This window comes from Nansenia antarctica (assembly GCF_963989245.1).
Source record: "Nansenia antarctica genome assembly, chromosome: 1".
Lineage (NCBI taxonomy): Eukaryota > Metazoa > Chordata > Actinopteri > Argentiniformes > Microstomatidae > Nansenia > Nansenia antarctica.
In genome coordinates, this window is record NC_137674.1 from 96,054,832 (window position 1) to 96,080,662 (window position 25,831).

Below are 25,831 nucleotides of genomic sequence, written 5' to 3' on the forward strand. Positions count from 1 at the left end.
GGGACGACGGGCAGTACCAGACCCAGGCCATCAGCATCCACAATCAGCCTCGCAAAGGTGGGCACCTGGGCTGCTCACTATAAATATATATTTTTAAAAAAAGAGTGATGGGAGAGACCTTAGAGTGCACCACCACATGCCCCTGTAATCAGAGAGAAGCTGAGAGAGGCTGCTGGACCTGTGTGTCCTAGAATCAGGAACAAGCAGAAGGATATGGAGAGAAATTTACAGAAGAGTGGCCGTTTTAGACACCACAAAAATAATTTCTTGATTTGTCATGTTTTTATGAACTGAGACAAAACAAGGCTTAGGAAGTACACTGTTACTTTTTTTTTTACCACTAGAGATCACAGTGAATTATTCAAGAGTGAACTGTTGCTTACAATACTACGTGGAGAAAGCCGTTTGAATGTTGTTGGTTTTCATCCAGCAGTGATTTGATTGTGATACTCTGGTGTTCTGTTTTTTTGTTTCAGTGACTGGCTCCTGTTTTTTTGTATTTAGTGGTGCACTGAAGGCATCATCGGGATACCTTGCCAAGTCCAGCATTGTAGAAGGTAGGTTCTCCCACTCTAGGCCTAATATCCAACTGAATGGGTGTGTCACCTTATTGATCATATTTACCTCATAGAAATTATGTTTTTTTATATGACTCCTTCATGTAGTGCAGGATAACTTCCTATTTCTACAGGTGCTTTATTTAGAGTGCATGTGTCAATGTTTGTGTGTATGTGTGTGTGTGTCTGTGTTCACTCAACGCTGTGTGTGCAGGTGTTTGTGCGTGTGTATGTGTGAGAATGTGTGTGTCTTTGTTGGTGTCTGTCGGTGTGTGTTTTTCCTGTATTGCTGTCCCTCTCCTCAGATGGGCTGATGGTGCAGATCACCGTGGAAACCATGGTGGAACTCCGCCGATCGCTACAAGCGATGAAAGACTACACCATCACCTGCGGACGGCTCGACCAATCGGACAGCCAGGAGTATGTCCACGTCCAATGGCTGGAGGAGGAATGTGGTTTGAACAAGGGGTGAGCGAATGCAGTACACCGGACCTAAGTCGTACCAAACCTGCCTTGATCAGCGTTCCATTCCTGAACACACTGTGTGTGTGCGTGTGTGTGTGCGTGTGTGTGTGTGTGTGTGCTTGTGTGTGTGTGCGCGGGCACGTGTGTCCTGCAGGGTTTTCAGCCCCATTGACGGGAAATCCATGGAGTCCATCAGCAGCGCAAAGATGTTCCAGAAGTCTGAGTACAAGGCCAATGGAAAGGTCATTCACTGGACAGAGGTACACCTTGTCCACCATGAAACAAAGAATAACCCTACACAGAACACTCAAACTAGCTATGACATACTGGCAACTTAAGGTGCTTTACAGAAATGCAGAAACTTCAATAAGACGCATGATAGCACTAACTGTTATTCGTGTGTCTATATGTTTGTGCGTGTGCGTGTGTGTGCGTGTGCGTGTGCGTGTGCGTGTGTGTGTGTGTGCGTGTGCGTATGTGTGTGTGTGCGCGTGTGTGTGTGTGTTTGTTTTCCAGGTGTTCTTCCTGCAGAGGGGGGATCATCCTAAGGGCCTGAGTGACGCCTCTGACCACAGCCGGCTGATGGAGCGCCTGGCCCGGGCGTTCTGCCTGGCGTTGTGCCCACACCTTAAACTGCTGAAGGAGGATGGCATGGCCAAGCTGGGGCTGCGCATCATGCTAGACTCCCAACAGGTGAAAGCGCCATTAGACTATTCTTCAATATGTTGACCAGTGTTGGGAAAAGGGGTATGATAATCTACCAAAGCTCTAGCCATTTGGTTTGTGTTTTTTGTGATACGCAATGGAGTGGTGTGGCTAAAGCCCAATTTATACTTCTGCGTAAAATCTACGGCGTAGCCTACTCCGTAGGCTCACGTGCACCTCTTTCAAAAATGTAACTACGCGGCAGTGCCTACGCAGACCGTAAGCACTGTGATTGGTCCGCTTGGTAGCACATGATTCTGACATGATTCCGACTCTCTCGTAGGCCAAAATGAGGAAGCCATGACAGAAATGTCATTTACTTTTTCTGTAATTACTTATTAATAAAGATTTGAAAAATGATGATAACCAGTCCTGTTCCATGTTGCAGGTGGGGTTCCTGGCCGGCAGTAACGGGCTTCCCCTCCCTGCTCAGTACCTCAGTGCCCTGGACAGTGTGCTGATCCCTGTCATCCACAGCAGGGGGCGCAAGAGGAGTGAGGGACCGGTAGTAATGGAGCTCATCTTCTACATCCTGGAGAACATCACCTAGAGGGACACAGACTAGTCACACACATGACGCCTTTTCTCAATTGTTAGGAACATGACTCCTCGCATCCACTCCTCCATCCTCGACTCGCCGCGTCCTACTGAAAAAATAATTGGAGGACAAGACCGAGTTTCCTCCCCTTTACATATTCTCCTCCAATGCTTTTTGAGGATGGAGGAGAGGACGTGAGGTGTGTCTCCAACAATTGAGAAGGATTCACTCATATCCCTCCATTCCTTCACACCTCCCTCTCTCCTGCTCTCTCCATCTATGCTGCCATGAGTATAACAGCGATACAAAACAGCAAGGGACAGGGACTTTGTGGTAGTGAGCGTCTGAGAGACAAGTGGTGTGGGTCGCTTGAGTCACCAGAAGCTTAGCTGTCACCCTGCCACCCTGGCGCCAGCTCCAGACTGAATGCCACCCATACACATTACATTACACCCTACTGTAAATGGGCTGTCAGATCAGGGTACAGCGTTCTGTTAAATTTCATGGCTTGAGACTTGTCCATGTGTGTATAATTTCAATACAACCACCCATATTTTTTGAGAATGCCTTTAAACTGGGAGCTGAATTACAGCCCATAACCTTAAAAAGCAACAGGATAAAAGAGAATGACTTCCAAATAGATACCAGTAGATCTGTAGCCATTTGATGCAAAACTGAATGAATGTCTTAAGAACGTTTTCATATTTGGATGTATTTTAATTCTATATGATTGCCCCTGAAATACACTATTGTCAACCTAGAATGAATTAAACATTATATTAACACAACTGGCTGAGCTTTCGGTGTCCACTTCTTTATTTATAACTAAACGTTTTAAGAAATGCTTCAACTGTTTCCAGGTATGAGAAGAAATCCAAGGAATTAGTCATTTCATGTTGTAAACAGTCTCGTTCCCAGACACTTCCACCCAAATGCGCGATATGTCTAGTGGGTTAACATGTCAAACTTGACCTTGCATCAATCATCTCCTACAGCACTTCCTCCCAGCGCTTGCACACCACACGTTTTTTAATCTGAGCTACGCCTCACAGTCGAGTGATAAGCTGAAATAGAATAATAACAAATTCCTTACTCACTAAACTCACTCCCACTATGGCCAGATTTGAGTCATTATTCCAGGCTTATATGCACTGTGTACAGTAGTCGGGATAGTAGTTGGGATAAGGTTATGTTTTAGGGACCCTTTTATCGCCACTCTTCATCTCCAGGTCCCACCTTTACGCTTTGAAAGAAGGACCGTTAACTGCTGTCCTACTGTTATGACAGGGGATATGGCAGCGGGATGAGGTTGTTGGGTTTGAAAAGACAAATAGGTGCAATAAGAATGGATGTGGCCTTGTAACATCACCTATAGAGGAAGAAATGTCTTGCTTTTTAAATGAATGGGGTAAGTCAACTTTGTTTTACCACTAGTCACTGCAATGTGAATTCGTGAGCTTAGAATTATAAGGTTCTATCTCCGTTTAGGGTAGTTCAGAGATATTGAGCGTCAACGTTTTTACATTCCATTATGTTTTGTGAGATGGAACCTTTGTATTTTATTAATTACCAACTAAAAAATGTCAACATTTTAAAAATAACACCACACAGGCATTAATAAACACCTAATGGATCAGATTATGTAAAAAACTACATTTTGACAAAAATGGAGATAGAACCTTATAATTCTAACGTCACAAATTGATGATGTACAGTATACTGCACATATAACCAACACTGAAACCCTTTGACCTGGCCCAACCCTAATCTTGGCCCCCTCTCCCACTAATGGTTGTGGGCTGGGTGCTGATCCGTTCGCTCTGCTGCTCCTCCGATTGTATCTCCTCACACACAGCAGAATGGCTCTCTTGTTGATCTCCTACATGCCTGACATATTTGAGATGGCTGCGACAATGCTGCTACAGGGAAGGGAAGTTGAACTAATGCAACATCCAGCTACAACAGAACAGTTTATTATTAACTTTGAGCCTCATACAAGATTTCTAGCTTACAGTTAGAAAGATGAGAACATTCTTGACATAGTAGTGTATGTACTGAGTGTCAATAGTGTCAATAAAATGTGATCTAAATGAATAAGTGAATCTAAATGAATAAGACTGTTATGCTATACGGTATTATCATACACACAAGAATAGATGAGTATGTGATTCAGTTCAAAAGCTCCAGGATACCAAGCAACTTAACATTATACTCCACTAACATTACACCGTTCATTAATACCACACCTGACACACTACAATGATAGAATTACAATCTATTCTCCCTGAAAAGTGCATTGTGTGGCAATTGTGTATGACATGTGCTATAAAAATATATTGATTTTATTTTATTACACGCAGCCTTTACACATTGTCTTGAAATATCTGCAGGTGAGACCAGGTACTTTAAACTTTGAATTTATTGGTATTCAATTTAACATAGATAAAGTAACAAAATTGTGAAACTAAAGCATGCCAATACCATTAGTTGTCTTGACGGTAAAATTATTTACAAAAGGTCTGTTCAAGTTTGATGATAGAAACTATACAGTCATCTGTCCACAGGGAGTGTGGGGGGGGGGGTCGGGTCGGGTGAGTAGTGGTGGGAGGTATTAACTCTGCATGTGAATGTAACTTAAGTGATACAGAACTTCGTAGGTCGTGGACAACATCAGTGAAGAAAACATTAGGTCATAACATCATGTCTTCACCTCATACATCATATTCCATAGATAGTTTCCCAGTATAACAAAACAACAAATCAACAGAGCAACCAAATGTGGGAACCTAATTGTAGAAATCATTGACCATGTCATGTCCCCATGTTTTTGTGCAGGATAAAAACTTAAAACCATCAGAAAAGAAACACAACCAAAACGTTCTTTGGAATCCATAGTAGTCTTGTACGGGCTCTCGTGTTCATACATTTTGGGTGTTCTTTTCAAGAGGCCCTATGCCTTCTTCATCTTGTCTGTGTGGGCGCTGCCATGCTCGTGTTGAGTGGAGCCATTGCTGGTTCCTTTGCTGGTGCCGTTCTCTCGATGCTTGGCACCGTTGGTCCTGTTGGCCTTGCCACTAAGGCTCGGCTTGGTGTCCTGCTTGGGCAACCGCCTGCCCTTCACATAGGCCTGGTACCAGAAGTTGGAGAAGAGGATGAAGAAGAAGGTGCCGTACACCCAGATGAGGTGGATGAAGAGGGGGACCTGGTAGTCACAGCTCTCCATGAAATAATACTGGGTGACGTGAAGGGAGACCAGGACAAACTGAATCTGTTGGGTGGGATGGGGAGAAGAGATGAGGAAAAACAAAGCCACAGGGATGCTCCCATTTGCACTATTAGGTCAATTAACATTGTGAATGAGTTAATCTTATTTCAAAAAAATAAAAAAAATAAAAAAATGCTAATACAGTACCAGCTGGATGGCGGTCATGTACTTCTTCCACCAGAGAAACTTCTGGAAGCGTGGTCCAGCAGCAGACAGGCCATAATAGAAGTACATGATGATGTGGACGACGGAATTCACCATAGCATGGAAAGAGCCCATTCCCCCTAGAGGAAAACCACACAGAAGAACACATCAGAACACGTCAGAATAAGTTCACTTAGGAGTGAAGAGGGTCAAAGGTTAAGAGGGTCAAAGGTTAAGACACTGATGGGATGCTTTTTTTAAGACTGTACAGTACCTACAGTAGTGGTTATCATAGTGTTATTGTGAACTCACCGGGAGCGTAGCTGACGCCCCACCACCAGGTCCAGGGCATGAAGGAGTGGTGGAACACGTGGAGGAAGGTGACCTGACCACTCTTCTTCCTCAGGACGAAGAACACCTGGCCCGGGGAGAGAGAGAGGAAGAGAGAACACATCAAACACAGCCAAATCCTCTTCCTACAGATAGCGCTATTCCTACATGACGCTCATCCCTGAACCGACCAGTACAGAGTCACGCTTTCTTACATGAGACAATGATACAGCCATGGTTCAGAGAGAGAGAGAGAGAGAGATTGTGGGTGAATAAGATAATAACAATAACATTATGTAACATCACATGAATAACATGTAGTCTTACCGTGTCCATGAGTTCAACTAATTTGGAGAAGAAGAACAACCAGGCAACTCGAACCATCTACCGAAGGTGAGAAGAACACACACTGATGTGAGAGTGTTGCTTTACCGTCTTCTTAAATGGATACATTGGATCATTTCAGGAATCATTGCAAATGTAGACAGATAACAGATGTTTTAATTGGATTTTTGTATTACTCGTAGTCCTTGAGGGCTGTCGGAGTAATCAACAGGATCACATCTCCAGTTGTATGTGGTGGCCCAGCCAGACATCAAGAACTGTGGGACAAGAAAAAACAAACTTAGTCAACCTCATTTGACTATAGGCCTAATGACTGTAACACAGAAGGACATAGGCAAGGCGAGTAAGAAAATAAGCCATGTGAAAATAGGAGAGCATCAGTTGGCATACATTTCTGAAAATATGAAGTTCCAGGTGTCCTACTGTACCTAAAAAGGCAATGTCAAAATCACTGCTCTAATTCCACAACAACTCAGTGACCAGGGAGGGCAATGACCCATTTAAACAACAGAGCTGCCACATACCGATCTGACAACAGACTGCTGCTCAAACACTGCGGCCTACACTAGTCTTCTCAAATGAATAAAAATTAGTGTCTCACCTCATAGACGATTAATAGACTCAACGCAACCAGGGAGAAGTTGTAGACAATCATGGCCCCCTTGAGCTCGAAGGGCTTGCGGTTAGCCATCAGGCGAGGCCCCACGAACATGACGAAGAGCAGGTAGCTCACCAAGATGGCCGACATGGGCGCAGGATTGTGCATCAATGGGTAAACCTTCAACCGCGGGTCTAGGAGGTAAAGTTGGACAATCAACCACAGGCCAGCACTCTAGGGGCGCAAATGAATGTCACCACTTTCATGGAATACAAAGCAGAGGAACAGTCTATAATCAAGTCATTACAAGTAACAGGCATGAAAATGGGTCGGGGTGAAAAAGGTGAGAAGGATACGAGACCCGGAACCTGCTAGGCGGTCCCGGCGGAAATTTTTTTGGGTGGAAAAATTAGCTTCCATGTGCTCATATCTGATTTCTTTTAGATTTACTCTAGTGGTGGTCACATGCAAAATTACAAGATTGCAAAAAAAAAAAAAAAAAGTATGAATGTAGGTCACCTATTTTGGATTCAAAACGGCGAATTTCGCCGAAAGGTGAGCGATTATCATGCCTGAAGTAAGTATGCACGTAAAAAAAAAACTCACCTGTTCCCTTCATGACGAAGTCGTAGACCTCCATGGCTCTAGAGCTTATGTCCTGAAGCATTCTGACTAGCTTCCCCCTCTCGTATTACTACCCAATAACCTGTGGAAGAACAAGGCAAATGCATCAGTCAACTGTTATGTTGATGTACTGTAGCTACATTAAGGACAACATTCGGATTTCAATCTGTTCTAGAGAACGAGACTAGAACAGTGTGTTCTGCTGATGGTCCTGGATTGATCTGCATCGGGATGCAATTATGGGGAATGATCTAGTGTTGCTGACCCCCCCCAAAAAATCCCAGTATGCTTTGCCTCCAGTACAAGCTGCTCAGCAGACATGGTCTGACACTGGAGGGGAGGGGCCACAGGGACGTCCCACAGCGCAGATTCAGCTCTCCCCTCAGTTAAGGAAGTATGGGAGCCAGGCCAAGAAACAGAGCAATGGCAAAACACTAACTCTCCTCTCTGCTCTCCCCAGATGACCCTGACTGAGAGAGACGGAGAGAAACATGTGACACAGTTTGATGAAAAGGTCCACATGTCGGGAATTGTGACATGACAATCGAGTCTTGTTGTGGAAAAAATAATTAAAAAATGTCGAAAAAAATGTAAGCGATGAAGAACCCACTCAATATCATAACCAACAGTTTTACATTCACTAAATACCTACAATTTGTTAGCAAACTTGGGTGGAGGGTAGTAGGCTATTCGTATATTTGTGTGGGGGGCGTCTCCCCTTAGTTTTAGCCAAAACCCACACCCTGATAAATAGCTACGCGTGTCTGTGTCTGTTTGTTGACAAGACGGATGCTGCCATCAATGACTTTTGAAAGTTTTGTCGATCGACATAGTATTCACGGGACTGTGGTCTATCGACATACCTTAGACAGACGAGGTGAGAGGTTCTGAGAGATGAGACCTTGATGAGAGTCACCAGCACTTCAGGTATTTGTCATTGTATTACTATGATTACTACAATACTATGATGGCGGCACATCCCTGGTTAATGTGATCACTCTATAACCATTGCACTACTGATGTTTACAATACTACCTTTGCACATACTGTATATTGCACATTGCACATCACATGTCTCCTGAAATAGCTTATTTTATACTTTACATTAGATACTGTACATACACTACCTCACTGTACAAGCTACCTAATTATACATAGCTCATAAGGCTATCTCTAAACTAAACTGATGTTTACAATACTACCTCTGCACATACGGTATATTGCAGTTATCTATCACTACCATTCTTGTTTTATTTATATCATGTTCTTATATCACTATTTGCACTTTTTGTTAAACTGCATTTTGTTGCACATATGGCAATAAAAGATCATGAATCTTGAATTATTATTATTATTATTATTTAGTAATTTAAACATGCTGACAACCCCACTGACAGATGACAGGTAGATAATGACCGGTAGTGTAATGGGGGAGTGGTTGTCCTGGGGGAGTGGTTGGGGGTAGAGTTAACCAGCTATTGTTCCCACCCATTACCTGCCTGTGAAAAGTGTCTGTGAAAATGTTGAGGCTGAATCTGTTTGTTGATTTGGGGGGTATCAAACTATCAACATTCAAATATGCATCTTCTTCAACTCAGATTTTAATGTATGACACATCATTTGAAAGCTTACAATGCCCTTTCATAATATGGAAAAATATAAAAAATTACCACGAGGACTTTTTCATCAGACCCTGTCACAAATGTGTATTCACAGGCATACAATATGTACACAGCAGTGGAGGCTGGTGGAGGTAGAAATCGGAGCACATGCTCATTGTGATGCATAGAATGAAATGAGGAATGGTACTGTATCAACACACACATCCTCCAATTTCTACGTCCACCAGCCTCCTGGTGCATAAGTGCCAAGCACAGATATAGTATCCATGTCTAGGTCGGCTATCTACAGTCTTGACAAAAGTTCACCATACCAAATCTCAACTCCATGAACTTATCACAATGTTCCTGGTCGATAAATGGGGTGTGTGGTGGGTGCGGTCCCAATACGCTCCACACTAGCAAGAGGGATCCATTGTTGAGAGGGACCTACCCTTCTCCCTGCCCTAGGAGTATAGTACAGCCCACCTTATGCCAACACCATTAACAGTAATTATACAATGTACTACTGGAATGTGAGTCAAAGCTTTATGACTGGAACAAATGATAAAGCAGGAAGTATAGATAAAAATGTCCTTCCCTTACATGCAGATAACACGCGACATCTTCATCATGGATCAAACAGCATAGTAACATCTTTTCAACAAATACGAAAAACAGTTTAAAACATAACATTGAGATGAGCCTAGGTAACTAAACATAATCCATAATCCATACATCATTTTAAATCAATACACTTAACACTACACTGAATGTCTTTTCAGTAAAGGGAAAAAATGTCAAACAATACTTGTTTCCAAGGAGACAATCCTGTCAAATCAGGTATGTGACGCAAGTACTTTATTTGCTGACGGTAACACGTGCGCAGCCGGCTTTTATGCGTACGTCAACGGTTACTTCTTCATTCACTTACACTGGCTGAAACCTTCCCCAATGTCATCCAGATATACTCAAGTGGAATGACAACCTCTGACCTACATAGATGCCACCGCTGAAACTGTGACAAAAGAGCGTGTTCAGATTAGATTAAGGGAGCAGGTTGCATAGAGGTAAAATGCACTGTTCTAAATGGTATTGCAACAGGTCATATCTTCATAGGGGGTTGAGCACCAAACTCATGTTGTGAAAAAAATGCAGTGCCTGGCTTTGTTCCTGTTAAGTTTTTTTTTTTTACCTTTATTTATACAGGTAAAAAACACATTGAGCCCCAAGGGCTCATTTTCAAGTGTGACCTGTTCACAGGCATACAACATCCACCACAAACAAATACAATACAAAACCTGGCCTACATAGTCTAAAAACTAAACTAAAAACGACATAGTCTAAAACTAAAACTAGTCTAAAATAGTCTAAAATAATCTAAACTTTCCGTCAATATAGACTAAAACTAAACTAAAACTACATAGTCTAAAACTAAAACTAGTCTAAAACAGTCTAAGATAAACTAAAACTAAACTAAAACTACAAAAACCTAAAACTAGACAGCTAAAGATCTAGGGACAGGGAGGGGTCAGTAATGGGCAAAAGGGAGGGTCAACTTAATAGCAAGAACAAATCATGGACTCGCACTGTATGTCTCTCTTTAGGGTTCTACTGTTCTGTTCTACTGTAGGTATTAAGTTCTTAGGAATTCTCTTGAACTCAGGTGAATACCAGTAGTAAGTGTAGTCACGAGGCAGGGCAAATGCAGACATTGAGAGAGTGGCTGGCATCTCCCAAAAATTGACATAGCTCTACGAACACAGCTTGCCCATGTTTCCCTGCAGACAGGGACATGCACAGACTTATGGGTAAGGACACTTAAGGACACCAACCAGGAGGGCCCTTTATGAGTGGCAGGGCAAAGGAGCAGGGTGTCCCTGCCTGCAGACCTTCAAGGACACAGATTACAATAAGAGTATCTGACTTGTTCTGAGGAGAAACACATATAGTAATTAAGAACATTTAAGGGGGGACTAATCGGAAATCAGTTTGGGAAATTATTTTGTCCTACATTTTTTAAGTGTAGCACCAGAGAAGCTGACGGTGCACCCAAGAGAGGATGTGTGTTTCAGGAAGGAACAAATAGCAAACAGCTTCATCCTCTGGTCAGTTTTAGACCCATGGAACCAAACAAAGAAACTTGTTCAGTCTACTAAATGTGTCGCTGATTTTTTAATTTTATTTTTTAAGATACCATACAGTATTGTCGATATTACCAGTTTCAGCTCAGAAGTGTCTACTAGGCTAAAGCCTGACAATGAGTGTGTGGGGGGAAACCTAGAAATGCTTTTACTGACTATAACTCACAGCTAAGATCTTGATGGTGCACAGAGGAGCAGTTTGTATTGAGAACATCCTACTAAAAAAGTACACATCTGTGTGTGTGAGTGTGAGGACATGTGCATGTCAGGGGGCTAATCTTGTGACTACGGGAAGCATTACAGCACCATGAAAAGGAGAACACAGCACATTATTTTTATCCACACCCAAGGCACCAAGGGAAGGGCAAGACTAGTGAGGAGGAAAAAGAAACCCTGTGATAGAGAATCCACTAGCCAGAGTGAAGACATACACGTATCCCTTGTCTGGCACAAAGGGGACAGGCAAAACAACTTCAGATAGTCACTTATCAGAAAGGATCAGTCAAAGCATGAATCCCTCCCTCAGTAAAACCAAATCATCCAACATTATCTAGTAGTTCATCTCGATTGAGTGGTACAGCAGCTGGTGTGCAAAGAGAACTGGAGACATTGATAGCATTAGCTTGATTCAATATAAAGAATGCAGTTGGATAACATCACAGCACTCCTTCAGTCCCGACAGCACCACCATCCTCAATCTGGTTAGCTATCTCCACTAAATACCTCAAGCCATACCATTGAAATAATGCAAGATCACAAAAAAAATCAGCTTTCAAATCTCCACTTAATCCATCAGTAACATTCTCACAAAACATTCTGACTGGAACTGTTAAGACTTCCAGGAGAATTTCCTCAGGATGTTGTTACTGCTAAGTCAGCAACAGCCATTTCACCAGCAGACCATAGAACACACCGCCTCTCAAGGGGGTCACAGAATATATCAGATCAAATCAAATCAGGTAACACAATGCACTTAAAATTCATTCATTTAAATATATGAATAAATAAATAAATAAAAGGCAGAAAAGACACACAAAGAAAGATAAAGATAACGAGACGAAACATGAGGATAAAAATATAGCGGCCATAAAAACTGGACTGGAGAGGAATGTATAGAATGTATAGACTAATGCATGGTAATGAACTAAAACTTCAAATGTAATAAAAGGATTGAGCTAAAAGAATGGAGTGACCAAATGACTAAAAGACTAAAGACTAAAAATAAAATATGAAATAAATAGGATAAAAACAAGACTAAAATAGTAAATGACTATAAAACACCCTAAATAAAAGCATGGTTAAAAAAGGTATCTTAAGATGTTTCAGTGTCTGGGGGAATAAAAACGGAAAGCTGCCTCCTCGTGCCTCTTGATCCAGGGCTTTGAAACAGTTAGAGGCCAGTTCCGAGGAATTGAGTGATCTACTGGGTATATATATACCTTACAAGTTACAATCATGTCTGACATGAATTTGGGTGCATGACCATAGAGGTTTCTATAGGCCCTAGTGGTTTCTAAACTACTACAACTTAAAATAAATTCAAAAACTAGCAGGCAGCCAGTGCAGAGACTTTAAAACGGGTGTGATGTGTGCTCTCCGTCTGGTCTTGGTCAGGAGTCATGCTGCTCCTTTCTGCAAAATTTGCAGTCAAACAATCGCTTTCTTTGCTAGACCTGACAGGAGAGCGTTACAGAAATAAAGTCTGCTGGAAATTAAAGCATGCATTAGTCTCTCAGTGTCAGCCTGAGAGAGAAAAGGTTTGCACCTTAGCAATGTCCTTTAAGTGATAAAAAGACGTGTTAGTCACAGTTGTAATGGTAATTGTGGTAATTAATATTGTGCTTCCTGATGAGACTGCCATGAGGTAGCAACTACAGACTGGGCTAAAATAGAACTTTGAGGGACCCCACAGGTGATCTCTTTTTTTTCCTGAGATGTGGTCAAAAAGGGCACAAAATACTCAAACAACTTCTCAAGTCTATCAAGAATGATATCATGGTCCAGTATCAAAAGCTCCACTCAGGTCCAGCAGGACAAGGACAGAGAGCTCTCTGTCATCAGTGTTAATTCATTATTCAGTCATTAACAACCTTGACTACGCTATGAGAGGCCAAAGGCTTAGCTTAGTCAAAGGTACAGTTGGAAATCATTTAACGGTTTTAACAAAACATTTACAAGAATTATCTTCACCATGGTTCACCATGGTGGTTTTAAGTGCAGATGGGAAATGACCTGTAAGCAGGGAATCATTTACAATAGCTAGAACGTCTTCAGACACAATTAAAAAACAGTCTTGAAAAAGATGGTAGGAATAGGATCGAGAGGGCATGTAGAAGTTGTGACACCACTTCTGAGCATCAACCAATAGTCCATAGTGCTTCCATGTGGTGGAAGAGGGTGCTGTGACATCAAATCATCAGGTCTTGTCTGAGTGATAATAAACCCCATAGTGTTTAGGTTAAGCGCTGCACTGCCTTGATTCTATGAAAAAAAAACTAGTAATGGAGCAACTCAGTGTAAATGAACAGATATCTATTATTTCGTCCTTTAAAGGGAGGGTTCAGCCTATTTTCATGTTTGCCCTTTGAAGTTTAAATGACATGCCATGAACTTGTCAGAGAAAACTTCAAATAAAGTTTAGTAGCAACATATACTTTATAGGATTTATTGACATGCATACTATTAGACATACAGTCATTTGACAGTTTCTCTCACCAATGTATGGCATGTCATTTAAATGATGCTAACTTGGTATGTTGAAATGCAGCTGCTAGCTGTTAGCCTGTTCTGCAGTAGCAAAGTATAGAATGGAGAACAGGAGAAGCGTTCACTACTGGCCTATGAGGACAACTAAATAAAATGACATTTAAACATGAAAATAGGCTGCACCATCCCATTACTGTTACTCCTACAATGAAACACTAAACTCTAGTGACAGTTAGCAGCAATGAACCAGGCAGGCGGAGACTATCACATCGCCTCATCACTCTCTGGTCCAAAACAAAGAAAGGAGGCGGCTTGTCCTTGGAGCTAGAGAGGCTCATGTGATCTAGGCATCTATCCAGTTATCTCTATTCAACCTTGGCCAGATACTATTATCATTGACTACACTCCTGAGGTAAAAACATACAGATATTTAGCTAAGATCAATACATGTATCACTTGTCTCGTGTAGAATGAATCAGACTGGACATCATGACCACAGCAGTTCTTTTAAGACTCGCAAAAGCGTAGCACAGCAGAGTGGAAAAGGCGGAGAATCCTGCCAATGAATCATGGAAAAAAGGGAGCCCTCTTGCTCACGAGGTGGAAGTTAATGATGAATGAAAAAAAATCCTCAGGGAGAGAGCAGCCAAGAAGCCCACAAGACACACAGTACCACATCATTTTAACATGAGCCTCAGCAGGGTGTTCTACAACACATACACACACACACACACACACACACACACACACGCACGCACACACACACACACACACCAGCCGTTTATATACAGAGCAAAACCCTTCCCCCGAGAAGATTCAACTTAGGACACAAACCCCGAGCAGGGAAACCACTGGCTCAACAAGTGGGCCAAAATTAAACATGAGAGAGAGACACACTTACCCCCGTCCTCCCTGTCTTTTTCCCCCCTCTCTCGTCAGAGCAGGCCAATGGATGCCAGTGTGAATGTCAACTCCTGTACAGAGCAGGGCAGAGATAGAGCCGTTTCCTGCCGGGGGAAGGAGAGGCTGAGCAGCAGCAGCAGCAGAGACACACGGACGGAGGGACAGAAAGAGAAAGAGGGAGAGAGTGAGAGAGCAAACTGACAAAGTGTGACTGGTACTGCTGCCCTCCCCAGTCTCCACCCTCCCTGACTCACACGGGGTGGATGAATAACTAGCTCAGAGAGAGAGAGAGATAGCAAGGCAGAGAGAGAGGAAGACAGAGAGAGAGAGAGAGAGAGAGAGAGAGAGAGAGAGAGAGAGAGAGTGAGTATGTGTGTCAGGGTGAGTGCAGGCAGGGTGAGTGTCAGAAAAAAGGGAACTGGCATTCTATTTCAACCTACAGTGTGTAAACCCTAAATAAAAACTTAGGTGACTGGACAGTTTGTTACCCCCCCCCCCCCCCCCCCCCCTAGTCTGACAGGAGGGAGTCGTACTTCCACCAACCTACCTCACGACCCCTCACGACCCCCCCACCCCTCGACAACCCCCCTCGCTGAGGTTAACACACCAAACTATGGCATCTTCCTCCTGCTGGTTTCTCTTGGGAGGGCGGGCCGATAAGATTATTCACAGGCAGCGGGCGAGAAATCAGTGGCGACTCTGTTATCATGAAGGGGGCCATTGTTACACTACTACCCCGTTCTCTCCCCCAGCCAACACCCATGAAGCTGAACGAACATCCATTTCACCCTCCATCTGGACTGGTACATCAATGTCATTACCAAAATAGATACTAATTACATAGCGAAAATAAATCATGATACCTCAAAAGTACACATTTTTCCAAATGAAATAGGTGTTGCTTTTCAAACTACATGGTATATCCTTCCTCTAGGAACCGAAATATGTTTATGAGGAAGAGCCTAGTTGGTGCAATAAAACAAGCCTGTTGTTAAACTTAATAACATAGACAGCCACTATTGCTACAACATGAATCAGTGACTCATGGCTAATACGGTGTGTTGTGCACCCTCTCCCTCATACGAAATCACTTACTCCAACCACACCACCACACCCAGTTCATAAAGAAGGGAGCATACAGTAGATAATCCTAAAGGCAACATACTTATAATGCTCGCTCACTCTCCCCTCTAAAGCAAACATGCACACTTGCAGTCTTACGCGAGGGGACAAATTAAAAGCTCTCTCGCATTCTTTACTTCTCCTCACTAAGACAGAACCTTGGATGTAAACCGTTCAAGTCCTGCCCTTGTTTATTTTTTTGTGTGGCTGGCTGATGAGTTTCAAAAAGAGCTGCTGCACAAAATGTATCTTAAAGAATGAGAGGATGTTTCAAGTAAGTCCCGTACTGTAGATTTATGTTCCCGGCAATCTGTCTGTTGATGTCACAAATGCAAGTACAGTCCTGACTGGATTGGCAGAACCAATGACTGTCCCTGCATACCACAGTGCTGCATCACTACTAGCGGTTCCTGATGCCTGCAGCAATGCCCTGCCGATTCGGAGTGTGTGAGCCAAGGAACGTGTGTGTACAGTACGTCTACTGGTTAGACGACAAGAAAGCATTTCTGGAATTTTCTACCCGCATGTCACACAGAGATGTCGAGGACTCCTGCGTTGTTTCTATAACAGACCCCTAAAAGGCCTTCCGCACTCTCCCGGTCCACTGAATAGAGGGAGCAGAGGAATATGAAAGATAGTACTATACCAAAAGGCAACATAATACAATTATTACAATAATAAATTAGATTCAGAAATTGGATGTACTCATGTGGAGGCCAGAGTGTATTGTATACTACAAAACGTGATGGCCAAGTGACATGGCCATGATATGAGTAATATGAAGGTAAAGTAGATCCCAAACACAATCCTCTTTTAGCTTAAAACCCCTCTGTCATACCTCTGACCTCTGACCTGAAAATAAACATTATAGACATGACGTGATGCGTTGAGCATCATGGGCGTCAACCTCAAATATTCACCTTGAAATACTAAGAAAGTCACTTATTAACTTCAAATAAGTCAATATTCATGTATCATTCACTACTAAGAGCGCAACACAATTCAAATGGACAACATCATGACACAGCTTACTCAACATGGCATACTGCATAGGCAAGGCAAATCTATTTGTTGTATAGCAAATATTCCTATAACTGAATGAAAATTCATAGTGCTTTAGAGCACATAACATAAAAGAATAGTCGAGTGGCAAAAAATTATAATCCACATTCAAATCAAGCCAGCAGGATGATAAACTTCCTCAACAGAGAGAAGTGAAAGCCTAAGTCGATACTAGAAGGAAAAGTCTGAGTCTGTACTTACTCAGAGATAGTGTAAGTACAGACTCGCCTGGTGATAGCTCCAGGAGATAATGCCTCCATTCCACAACTCAAACTTCTCTTTCCACAACTCAAACTTCTCTTTCCACAAACTACAAACTACTCCTGAAAGAAATGTGCCTTGAGATAACAACCAAGGTACTATTATATTATAATAATTCTATTAGAAGTTCATCTTTATTTTCATAATCTAGTATCAGAAGTGGTTTCACCATGGGATAAGACTGGCTGTCTGCTTCAAAAGCTGTTTGAAAAACATCACATGTTCACTGGACAGAAGTACAACCGTTCAAATCAATCAGTCGTATTAATAAAAATCTTCAAAACCTCTATTATTTGGCCAGAAATCCCAATTAACAAGACATAGACAATAATCCAGTACATTTTATGGCATCGGTTTCTCTTAAAGGGCGGACGAGGTAGAACATACTATTCATCTATGTATTTACCATAGCATGTTGCCCTGGCTTTTTCAAAATAATCCTTTAACATACAGTATACAATATTTAAGTAATAAAGTAAATAGTCTGCAACTGAACCATTAAGAGGTAACTCATTCAGGAACAGCGTTGTAATGTAGCTGGACTAGCTTAAAGATGGCCGACATGTTTATGCCACCTTCACAACAGTGTGTTAGGGAGGTGAACGAGGAGTAACCAGGTGACAGCCCCCCCTACCTGCAGACCAGCCAGGGCAGACATCTCACTACACACTCAACACTGGCCTCTTCTCTCTCACATACCCCCCTCCCCTCAGCTGGCTGAGGACTCAGGTTTCAGGAACTTTCCACTGAAACACAATGCACTCTAAACAGAAGCCTGCATGCGAATGTGTTCTAATGCACATGAAAACAACTTGGCTGTGAAACAGCAAAGAGTGGAGATGCAGGTGGGGATGGGTTTCCTGCCGGGGCCCCCACACCTGAGAGTGGAGTGAAGTGGAAGTAAACGTTTATCATGGATTTGAGAACTTAGTCATTAAGTTCAAGTCATTAAGGATTTTAGTCATTAAAATGTGACACTCCAAAAGAGACAGGGAATGTTACAACAACAGCAAAAGATGCTGCACTGTGCCAAGTAAGGCAAAGTGCATATTGCTGCCTCACTGAAGGACATCAATCATGCTTTATAGCTCTTATAACAATAACGATTAGATTAGTCAAAGTGAGTCCTTTTTTGCATGCCAGTGTTCTGCAGGGCAAACAAATTCAGTCACCACCGTTGACCAGAAGCAACTCCAAAATACATTGTGTTTGAATTGCAAAAATTACCAGTTTTTCTAAGAGATGTCAGATGGAGTAATTCTTCAGCCATTCTTCAATATAGTAATACTATACGGTACTCATATTTTACCCAGATATGGGAGCCATAACATAGGTGGTTGAAGAACAGTAGCTAGAATTAGGCTGGGTCTCCCTGTAATAAAGTCATTGACCAAATCAGATTAAATGAGCAAAGGGCAACAACCTGGAGGCAATGTTGACATATCAGACATGTACGAACCAGGTCTGGCTGAAAGGTTGGGATTATGCAAGACTTTACACTGAATGGTAAGACACCATCCATGTCTGTCAGGAATAACTTTCACTTACTAAGTGGTACATGGCTGCATAATACTGTACCTTCAGAATACAATGTGGAAGTCTGTCCCACCACTCGATGTGTTGACATGGGAATGCAGACAGGAAAATACTAGAAATATTTCAAATGTCTACAGATTGACCCACCTCAAGGCCGTCCTCAACCCCCTCCTCAACCCACTGCAGTTCGCCTACAGAGTCAACCGGTAAATGGTAAATGGACTGCACTTATATAGCGCCTTTTTGCTGCTCCAAAGCTGCTCCAAAGCGCTTTACAACGGCCTCTCATTCACCCATTCACACCCACCAATGGCGGCAAGCTGCCATGCAAGGCGCTGGCCCGCTCACTGGAAGCAATTTTGGGGTTCAGTGTCTTGCCCAAGAACACTTCGACATGTGGCCAGCCAGGGCTCGAACCGCTGATCTGCCAACCTTGTGATCATTAGACGGCGACTCTACCTCCTGCGCCAATGGACATTTCTTGTCGGACCCCGTCTTCATCACAAAAGGTGTTCCCCAAGGCTCTGTCCTGGGACCCTTACTTTTCTTGCTGTATATTAACAACATCTGTGACAACTTCAGCTTCTGCAAATACCATCTATATGCAGATGATACCGTTATCTATTCTTGCGCTGCCTCTGCTGAGGAAGCCCTCTCCAACTTGCAGGCAGACTTCAATGCCCTTCAACATGCTTTGTTTGGACTTAAACTCTGCCTCAACTCCTCAAAGACAAAGGCAATGTCTTTCACCTCCGGGAGGAAAAAGGCCAGTGCCTTTTGTTCTCCAGTCACTACACTGGATGGCATCGCTATACAGCCCGTCGACCACTACAAATACTTAGGCATTTGGCTTGACTCTCACCTCAACTTCAAACATCATGTTGATCTTCTCGCCATAAAGCTTAAGCGTACAGTGGGCTTCCTGTATAGATTTAAATCTTGCTTTTCCTTGGCTTCCAGAAAACGTCTTGTCTCCGCCCTTTTCCTTTCACAACTGGATTATGGTGACACAGTATATAGGTTTGCTTCTCTGTCCACTTTATCCAAGCTAGACCCCCTGTATCATTCGGTTCTAAGATACATCACCAATAGTGCCTTCAGGACCCATCACTGTACACTGTATAGTCTGGTTGGATGGCCATCTCTTTCTGTCAGAAGGCTCCAACACTGGTACACTCTTGTGTTTAAAATCATCTCTGGCTTCTTACCGAATTATCTGCGCCTGAAGTTCATCCCTATACCGAGTGGCTCGGGTCTCAGGTCTCGTAGATGGCTACAATACAAGGTGCCACTTATCATGAACAATGTTGGAAGGACAAGCTTGTCTTATTATGGCCCTTGGTCTTGGAATGACCTACAGACTACTTTTAAATTAGAGGCCCTTATTTCCATAAGTATCTTCAAGCGTAGATTAAAGGATGTGGTCACCGCTCGATGTACCTGCTTTGGTTAGACTTCTCAATGTTTTAATCACCTTGTAAATACCCCTACCATTGTTTGTCTATTGTATTGTTGCCACTGTCTTATGTCCTGTCTTGTTATTTGAACTGTTTTTTAAGCTACTATTTTGACCCTGTCTTGGCCAGGTCTCTCTTGTAAAAGAGGTTTTAACCTCAATGTGACTTCCTGGTAAAATAAAGGTAAAATAAAAAAATAAAAATAAATCCGACACAGCCACCCCTGTAGACGACGCAGTCAATATGGGACTCCACTTCATCCTTCAGCACCTATGCCAGGATCCTGTTCACTTCAGCTCTGCATTCAAAACCATCATCCCAGCTCTTCAGCTGTGACAGGACAAGCTGTCACAGCTGAGTGTGCCTTAGCCAAACCTGTAGGTTGATCACTGACTTCCAGACAGACAGGAAGCAGCACATGCGGCTGGGCAAGCCCCAGACCATCAGCACTGGAGCCCCACTAGGCTGTGTGCTCTCTCCTCTACTCTTCTCCCTCTACACTAACAGTTGCACCTCTAGCCACCCTTCTGTCAAACTCCTGAAGTTCACGGACGACACAACCCTGGAATAACGGGGATGAGACAGTCTGGCTTCCTGGTGCAGCCAGAACAACATGGAGCTGAACGCTCTAAGAACTGTAGAGATGGTAGAGGAGGAGCCCAGCCCCAACCACCCTTATCATGTGTGAATCCCCAGTTAGCAGTGAGGAGTCATTCAGATTCCTGGAGACAATCAATCATTTCACAGGACCTCAGGTGAGCAGCGAACATCACTTCCACCATCAAGAAGGCCCAGCAGAGCATGTTCTTCCTGTGGCAGCTGAAAAAATGCAATATGCCACAGAAAGTGATGGTTGAGTTCTACACATCCATCATCGAGTCCATCCTCAGCTCATCGATCACCGTCTGGTTCAGTGCCTCCACTGCCAAGGACGAAAGGCAGACTAGAGCAGATTATTCGGTCAGCCGAGAAGGTCATCGGCTGCAACCTGCCATCTCTCCTGAACCTGTTCCACTCCAGGACCAGTAAGAGAGCAGGAAAGATCATCGCTGATCCTTCCCACCGTGGTCACTACCTCTTCCAAAGACTTCCATCCGGTAAAAGCTTCCGGTCTATCAAGACCAGAATCTCGTGCCACCTGAACAGCTTATTCCCCATGGCAGTGGGCCTCACAAGAAAGCCGCCTGCCTCTCCCCACCGGCACACACATACAATGCACTGACAGTGGAATTTAGATGAGTTTAACATTTATTCTAATTTACAGCCTACATAATCATTGTTCTATTGCTCTTTTTGCCATTGTCTTTTAAATTATATTATATCGTTTTTTTATGTCCTATGCACCAAATATGTGCAAATATACTTGGAGATAAAAAAAATCCTGATTCTGATTCTGAACGTCAATAGTCTTCATTCACAAAAATAAATATAATGACATAATTCTTACAGTTGGACAGTTATGCCTCCATAATAACAGCTATGTCTTAAACTACTTTTATTCTAGTGGCTCCATCTCGTTCCTGATTTGGTTTGGGAGAATGAAGACATTTAATTGGAACCAGCATGTGGCTCTTATTAAGGATACAAGCAGAGCAACCATCAGGTTAATCTAATATGAACATCCAGCGCATGGCAAAATCATACGGGTGGAATCGAATCAAGCCATTGTCCACCTAGTATTCCTGGCTGACTCTGTAAAATGCTTGAACATTGCTTAGTATAGCTGATAATATGACCCAAATCCTGCTTCATGCATTTTAACCACTATGTTATTCTCCCATCAAAAGTCAGGTGATATGCAACATTTTCTCTGAGTAGAACCCCCCTCACTACATTTTTGGCAGCACCCCCTCGCGAAATATACTTCCTATGTCCCTGGTTGACACTTCATTGAATGGACACACATAACATCTAAGGATCTAAACATAGGAGTTATAAACAAAGGATGTCAACAGTGGTTGTCCTTACAAACCCACTGATCCTTCCCTCAGGGACAGGACGTCACGTGTCACACAAAAAGTTCAATGCAGTGTTTCCTGGTCTGAAACATCAAGCAAAACACCTTATATGGTCATCCTGAAGACCCTTCTGATCCTGCATGTCTGGAAATGCCCACAGCCATCCCTTAACAGCCGTTGAAACTTGACACTGATTCAGTGATAACATGCACAGCAGTTAAGTATGTACAGTCCTACCGCACCATTAAGATCCTAATGTTTACATTATCATCAGGAGAACTGGCCCAGTCACCTTGAGGCAGTTCACACACTCAGAAATGACTTGAGATGGTGGTTGTGGGGGGTAGATCTCAAGGTGCTGTTGTGACGCAAGAGAGAAGCCTGACATAGATATAGAACAATAGACTGATATCTTAGACACCTAATGCTCTGGAATGGAGCAATTTGGCAGCCATCTTACTGGTGTCCATATCTAAACCAGCTATAAGAGGAACGTAATGTTCATAACTGTTTTATTTTCTAAGATACAGTTAACAATTTTAATGCACTGCAATGCATGTTTAAACACGGTGCCTTCCTATAGAAAATAATATCCCCATTTTAAGTCAGTTACTAACTCAGACCGAAAACGTTGAAATCCCAGAAATCTGAAGCCATGCCCCTCTACTGGGGTATGGAGGTCAAGTGACCATCACTACAAATACTGTAGGTCGTTGTTGTTATTTTTATGTTTCAATCAACTTTAAGGGTTTGGAGGGTCATTATCAAACTAGTTAGCACTCATCACCATCAATCACCTGCATTATAGTTAGAAGACAACTGTACCCCCACTGGACAACCTCAGGGGAAACCACACTTCTGTACAACAGTGGAGAGGTGTGGCCTCACTCCGTGAGGGTCTATCTCTAGTAGGATGCCTGGCCCACCACAATCTACCTACGCCTACATTGAATACAAGTTCCTATTTACAATGGAACAAAGGAATTGATATATTAAGATAATACACAGAATAAATAACATCGAAGAGATTAGCAGGCGTCTGTGTGACAATATAATTTCAGAGGATAAGACAAAACTAAATAAAGTGACCCTAATTAACCCTTAACCCTAACCGGAGGGAATGTGGAATGTGGAATCATGAGAATGTGGTCACAGCTTTGGTCACTGCTACTTACCTGGAGGAGCAAGGTGTCTGGACCCGACTTTCTACACGTTCTCCTCTCTGTCGGCCTGAAACGGGAGAGAATACATTAATATTTTAGTCGAAAGTGATACTGTCACTGCAGAAAGGAGGAAACCGCACTCCAAACCAGTCTGGCGGTCTTTCAGGGAAGTTAAAATCCGTTATCCGCATGCACAAACTGTCAATTTTAATGTCGATACAAATCACCCTTAGGGCTACAAGTGAAATTCTCGTTTTTCAATTTTGATCTCACAACGAAGCGTACTATTGACGCATTATAGAGTGCGTGTGGAACGATGGCGCGCGGTGTCCAATGCGCGTCAAATGTGTGAAAGTGGAGTGAAATTCAATAGTCAGCGCCGGGGCGTTGTTCCGAAACAAGTTCTGCTAACACTACGTCCGTAGAGGAGAGATCACATTTCAAAAAACGAATACAGATTTATAAAAGAGGAAGACCATGGAGACAGGCCAACGCCCAGCTGATAATATTCGAGCATGCAGTCTACAAAAACACAAATGAAAAATCAGCCATCAAGAAAATAACGGTAAATAACGTTGTTAAAATGTGATCGATAAAGAATAGATTGTGATGATGCACTTCTTGTGATGGATTCGCCAGGGTGGTTTACAGTTTCAAATCTCAGTAAATGACCTGTAAATATTTACGCAGTTAATAATGTTGAAAACACGTCCAAAAGTCTACTTCTGTCGAGGTTGATCAAGTCAAATTTACCACTTTATCCATCAACCATGAAATGTACCAAAGTGTGTCAATCAACGATGGAAATACCCCCATTCAAAAAGGCACCAAGTTGAGTTAGTCTACTCTGGAAATAAGTTGTAAGGTTAAAGCTAAAGCTCTGAAAGAAAAACTGCACAAAACAATAAAGTACAAGTCGTCAAATTATTACCCACCTGTAGAAACCGTTAAAAGGTTCGAAAAGGGAACGTATTTGAAGGCACTTCCTGAACATGCCCTTTGAGCAGGAAAAGGTGGGCGGTGAAAGGAAAAGGTGGAGTCATATCGGCCCTTTCTCAGAAGATCGTGTCCTCGCCTCCGTCCCCCAGTCACTTCTTCTGAAAAAGCGTTATAGAGCATGTAAATATCTAAGAGGAGGAACGTAGGCTATAGATCCTCTGTTCCAATGCATTTTAAGTAAGCGAGAGAATGCGAGGAATCGAGTTTTTAACATTTGAGACTGGTGAATATATGCCCCCAGATGAGCAAAGTATCTTATAGGTTGTGTAGATCACTGGGAACATCCTAAAATGAATGTATTTTGATTCCAGGCTCTTGGGAAACAAAAGGTGAAAACGTTCAATGGTCTGAATACTTTTTCAAGGCACTCTGTCTAATGCCGAAATATATATATATATTTTATATTTTTTTAACATACAAGTAGCCTACATGATTAATTGACAACAATTTGAACACGTAATATTATCAATAGCCATAGTCAAAATCCTCTCCCTTTGCCCTGCCACCCTTTGCCCTGCCACCCTTTGCCCTGCCACCCTTTACCCTGCCACCCTTTGCCCTGCCACCCTTTACCCTGCCACTCTTTGCCCTGCCACCCTTTACCCTGCCACCCTTTGCCCTGCCACCCTTTACCCTGCCACCCTTTACCCTGCCACCCTTTACCCTGCCACCCTTTACCCTGCCACCCTTTGCCCTGCCACCCTTTACCCTGCCACCCTTTACCCTGCCACCCTTTACCCTGCCACAAAGGGCCCTCCTGGATGACACCTGTTTCCGCCATAGATCATCCCACCTGTTGAGCTGCACTGGTTAGTTGGCAAGTGACAGCATCACAGGAACCTTTACACCCAGGATTATCCACACCCCCTCACCCCATGGTCCGGGGCAGATGCTCAAAGGGCAGCAGGCTACTGGCATAGTCTTGCTGCAGATTGTGTTACATGCTCTGTGACACAGACATACACAGAGTGCATTAACTTGTCTTTTATGTCCCACTCTGTACATTTTGATATAGCCTAGTTATTGTCATAGGCTGAAGACATGTTACAGTGAGTCAAGTCCCTATAGTAGTCTACATTAGTTCAATCAGACACATTTATTATTCCCTTTTGATTGGTGTTGGTGTTGTGATTGTATACCAGTTGCATACTTTTTATCACACATGGTTGAATTGCTATTGGGTGACAATATGCTAATAAAAACATATGATAAGCTGATTATTTTCTCTCCTTAATTATGACATATACAACACAAGAGTTTTGTTTTTCTTCTATTAAAATATCTTTAATTAGGTCTAAATTTGACCAAACCAAAATTGCGATTAATTAATCACATCAAATCATGTTTGTGA

At 42.8% G+C, this 25,831-nt stretch overlaps 2 protein-coding genes across 3 annotated transcripts in view; one reads left to right on the plus strand and one right to left on the minus strand.

Moving 5' to 3' along the window:
- Positions 1 to 2,277, plus strand: part of zfyve9b (zinc finger, FYVE domain containing 9b) — a gene marked incomplete at both ends in the record, with an annotated part of 7,963 nt that extends 5,686 nt beyond the window's left edge. Inside the window, 6 exons of the mRNA XM_080527874.1 lie at positions 1 to 57; positions 477 to 557; positions 863 to 1,025; positions 1,177 to 1,282; positions 1,539 to 1,715; positions 2,116 to 2,277. The exon at positions 1 to 57 is cut by the window's left edge and continues 94 nt beyond it. Of these exons, the coding sequence (XP_080384000.1) occupies positions 1 to 57; positions 477 to 557; positions 863 to 1,025; positions 1,177 to 1,282; positions 1,539 to 1,715; positions 2,116 to 2,277 (746 nt within the window). The remainder of the gene's footprint in view (positions 58 to 476; positions 558 to 862; positions 1,026 to 1,176; positions 1,283 to 1,538; positions 1,716 to 2,115) is intronic.
- A 1,945-nt stretch (positions 2,278 to 4,222) lies between these two features.
- On the minus strand, positions 4,223 to 24,479 carry elovl1b (ELOVL fatty acid elongase 1b). 2 transcript variants are annotated; one of them, XM_080550232.1, is made up of 10 exons: positions 24,417 to 24,479; positions 23,494 to 23,548; positions 14,921 to 15,045; positions 7,554 to 7,653; positions 6,951 to 7,141; positions 6,526 to 6,606; positions 6,332 to 6,388; positions 5,987 to 6,092; positions 5,678 to 5,814; positions 4,223 to 5,533 (listed from the first exon to the last, which is right to left on the minus strand). In XM_080550232.1, the coding sequence occupies exons 4-10, from the start codon at positions 7,612 to 7,614 to the stop codon at positions 5,216 to 5,218; spliced, it is 951 nt and encodes a 316-aa protein (XP_080406358.1). In that variant the 5' UTR covers positions 7,615 to 7,653; positions 14,921 to 15,045; positions 23,494 to 23,548; positions 24,417 to 24,479; the 3' UTR covers positions 4,223 to 5,215. The 2 variants fall into 2 exon arrangements, with proteins under 2 accessions (XP_080406358.1, XP_080406359.1); XM_080550233.1 differs by lacking the exons at positions 14,921 to 15,045; positions 24,417 to 24,479 and having other exon boundaries at positions 23,494 to 23,534.
- Between the last annotated feature and the right edge of the window lie 1,352 nt (positions 24,480 to 25,831).

Coding starts and splice junctions, on each gene's coding strand:
- elovl1b (XM_080550232.1), bottom strand. CDS start 7,614: ATGCTTCAGGACATAAGCTCTAGAGCCATGGAGGTCTACGACTTCGTC. Junction 7,142..7,553: donor CTTCGTCATGAAGGGAACAG/GTGAGTTTTTTT, acceptor TTTACCTCCTAG/ACCCGCGGTTGAAGGTTTAC. Junction 5,534..5,677: donor ACATGACCGCCATCCAGCTG/GTACTGTATTAG, acceptor CCCACCCAACAG/ATTCAGTTTGTCCTGGTCTC.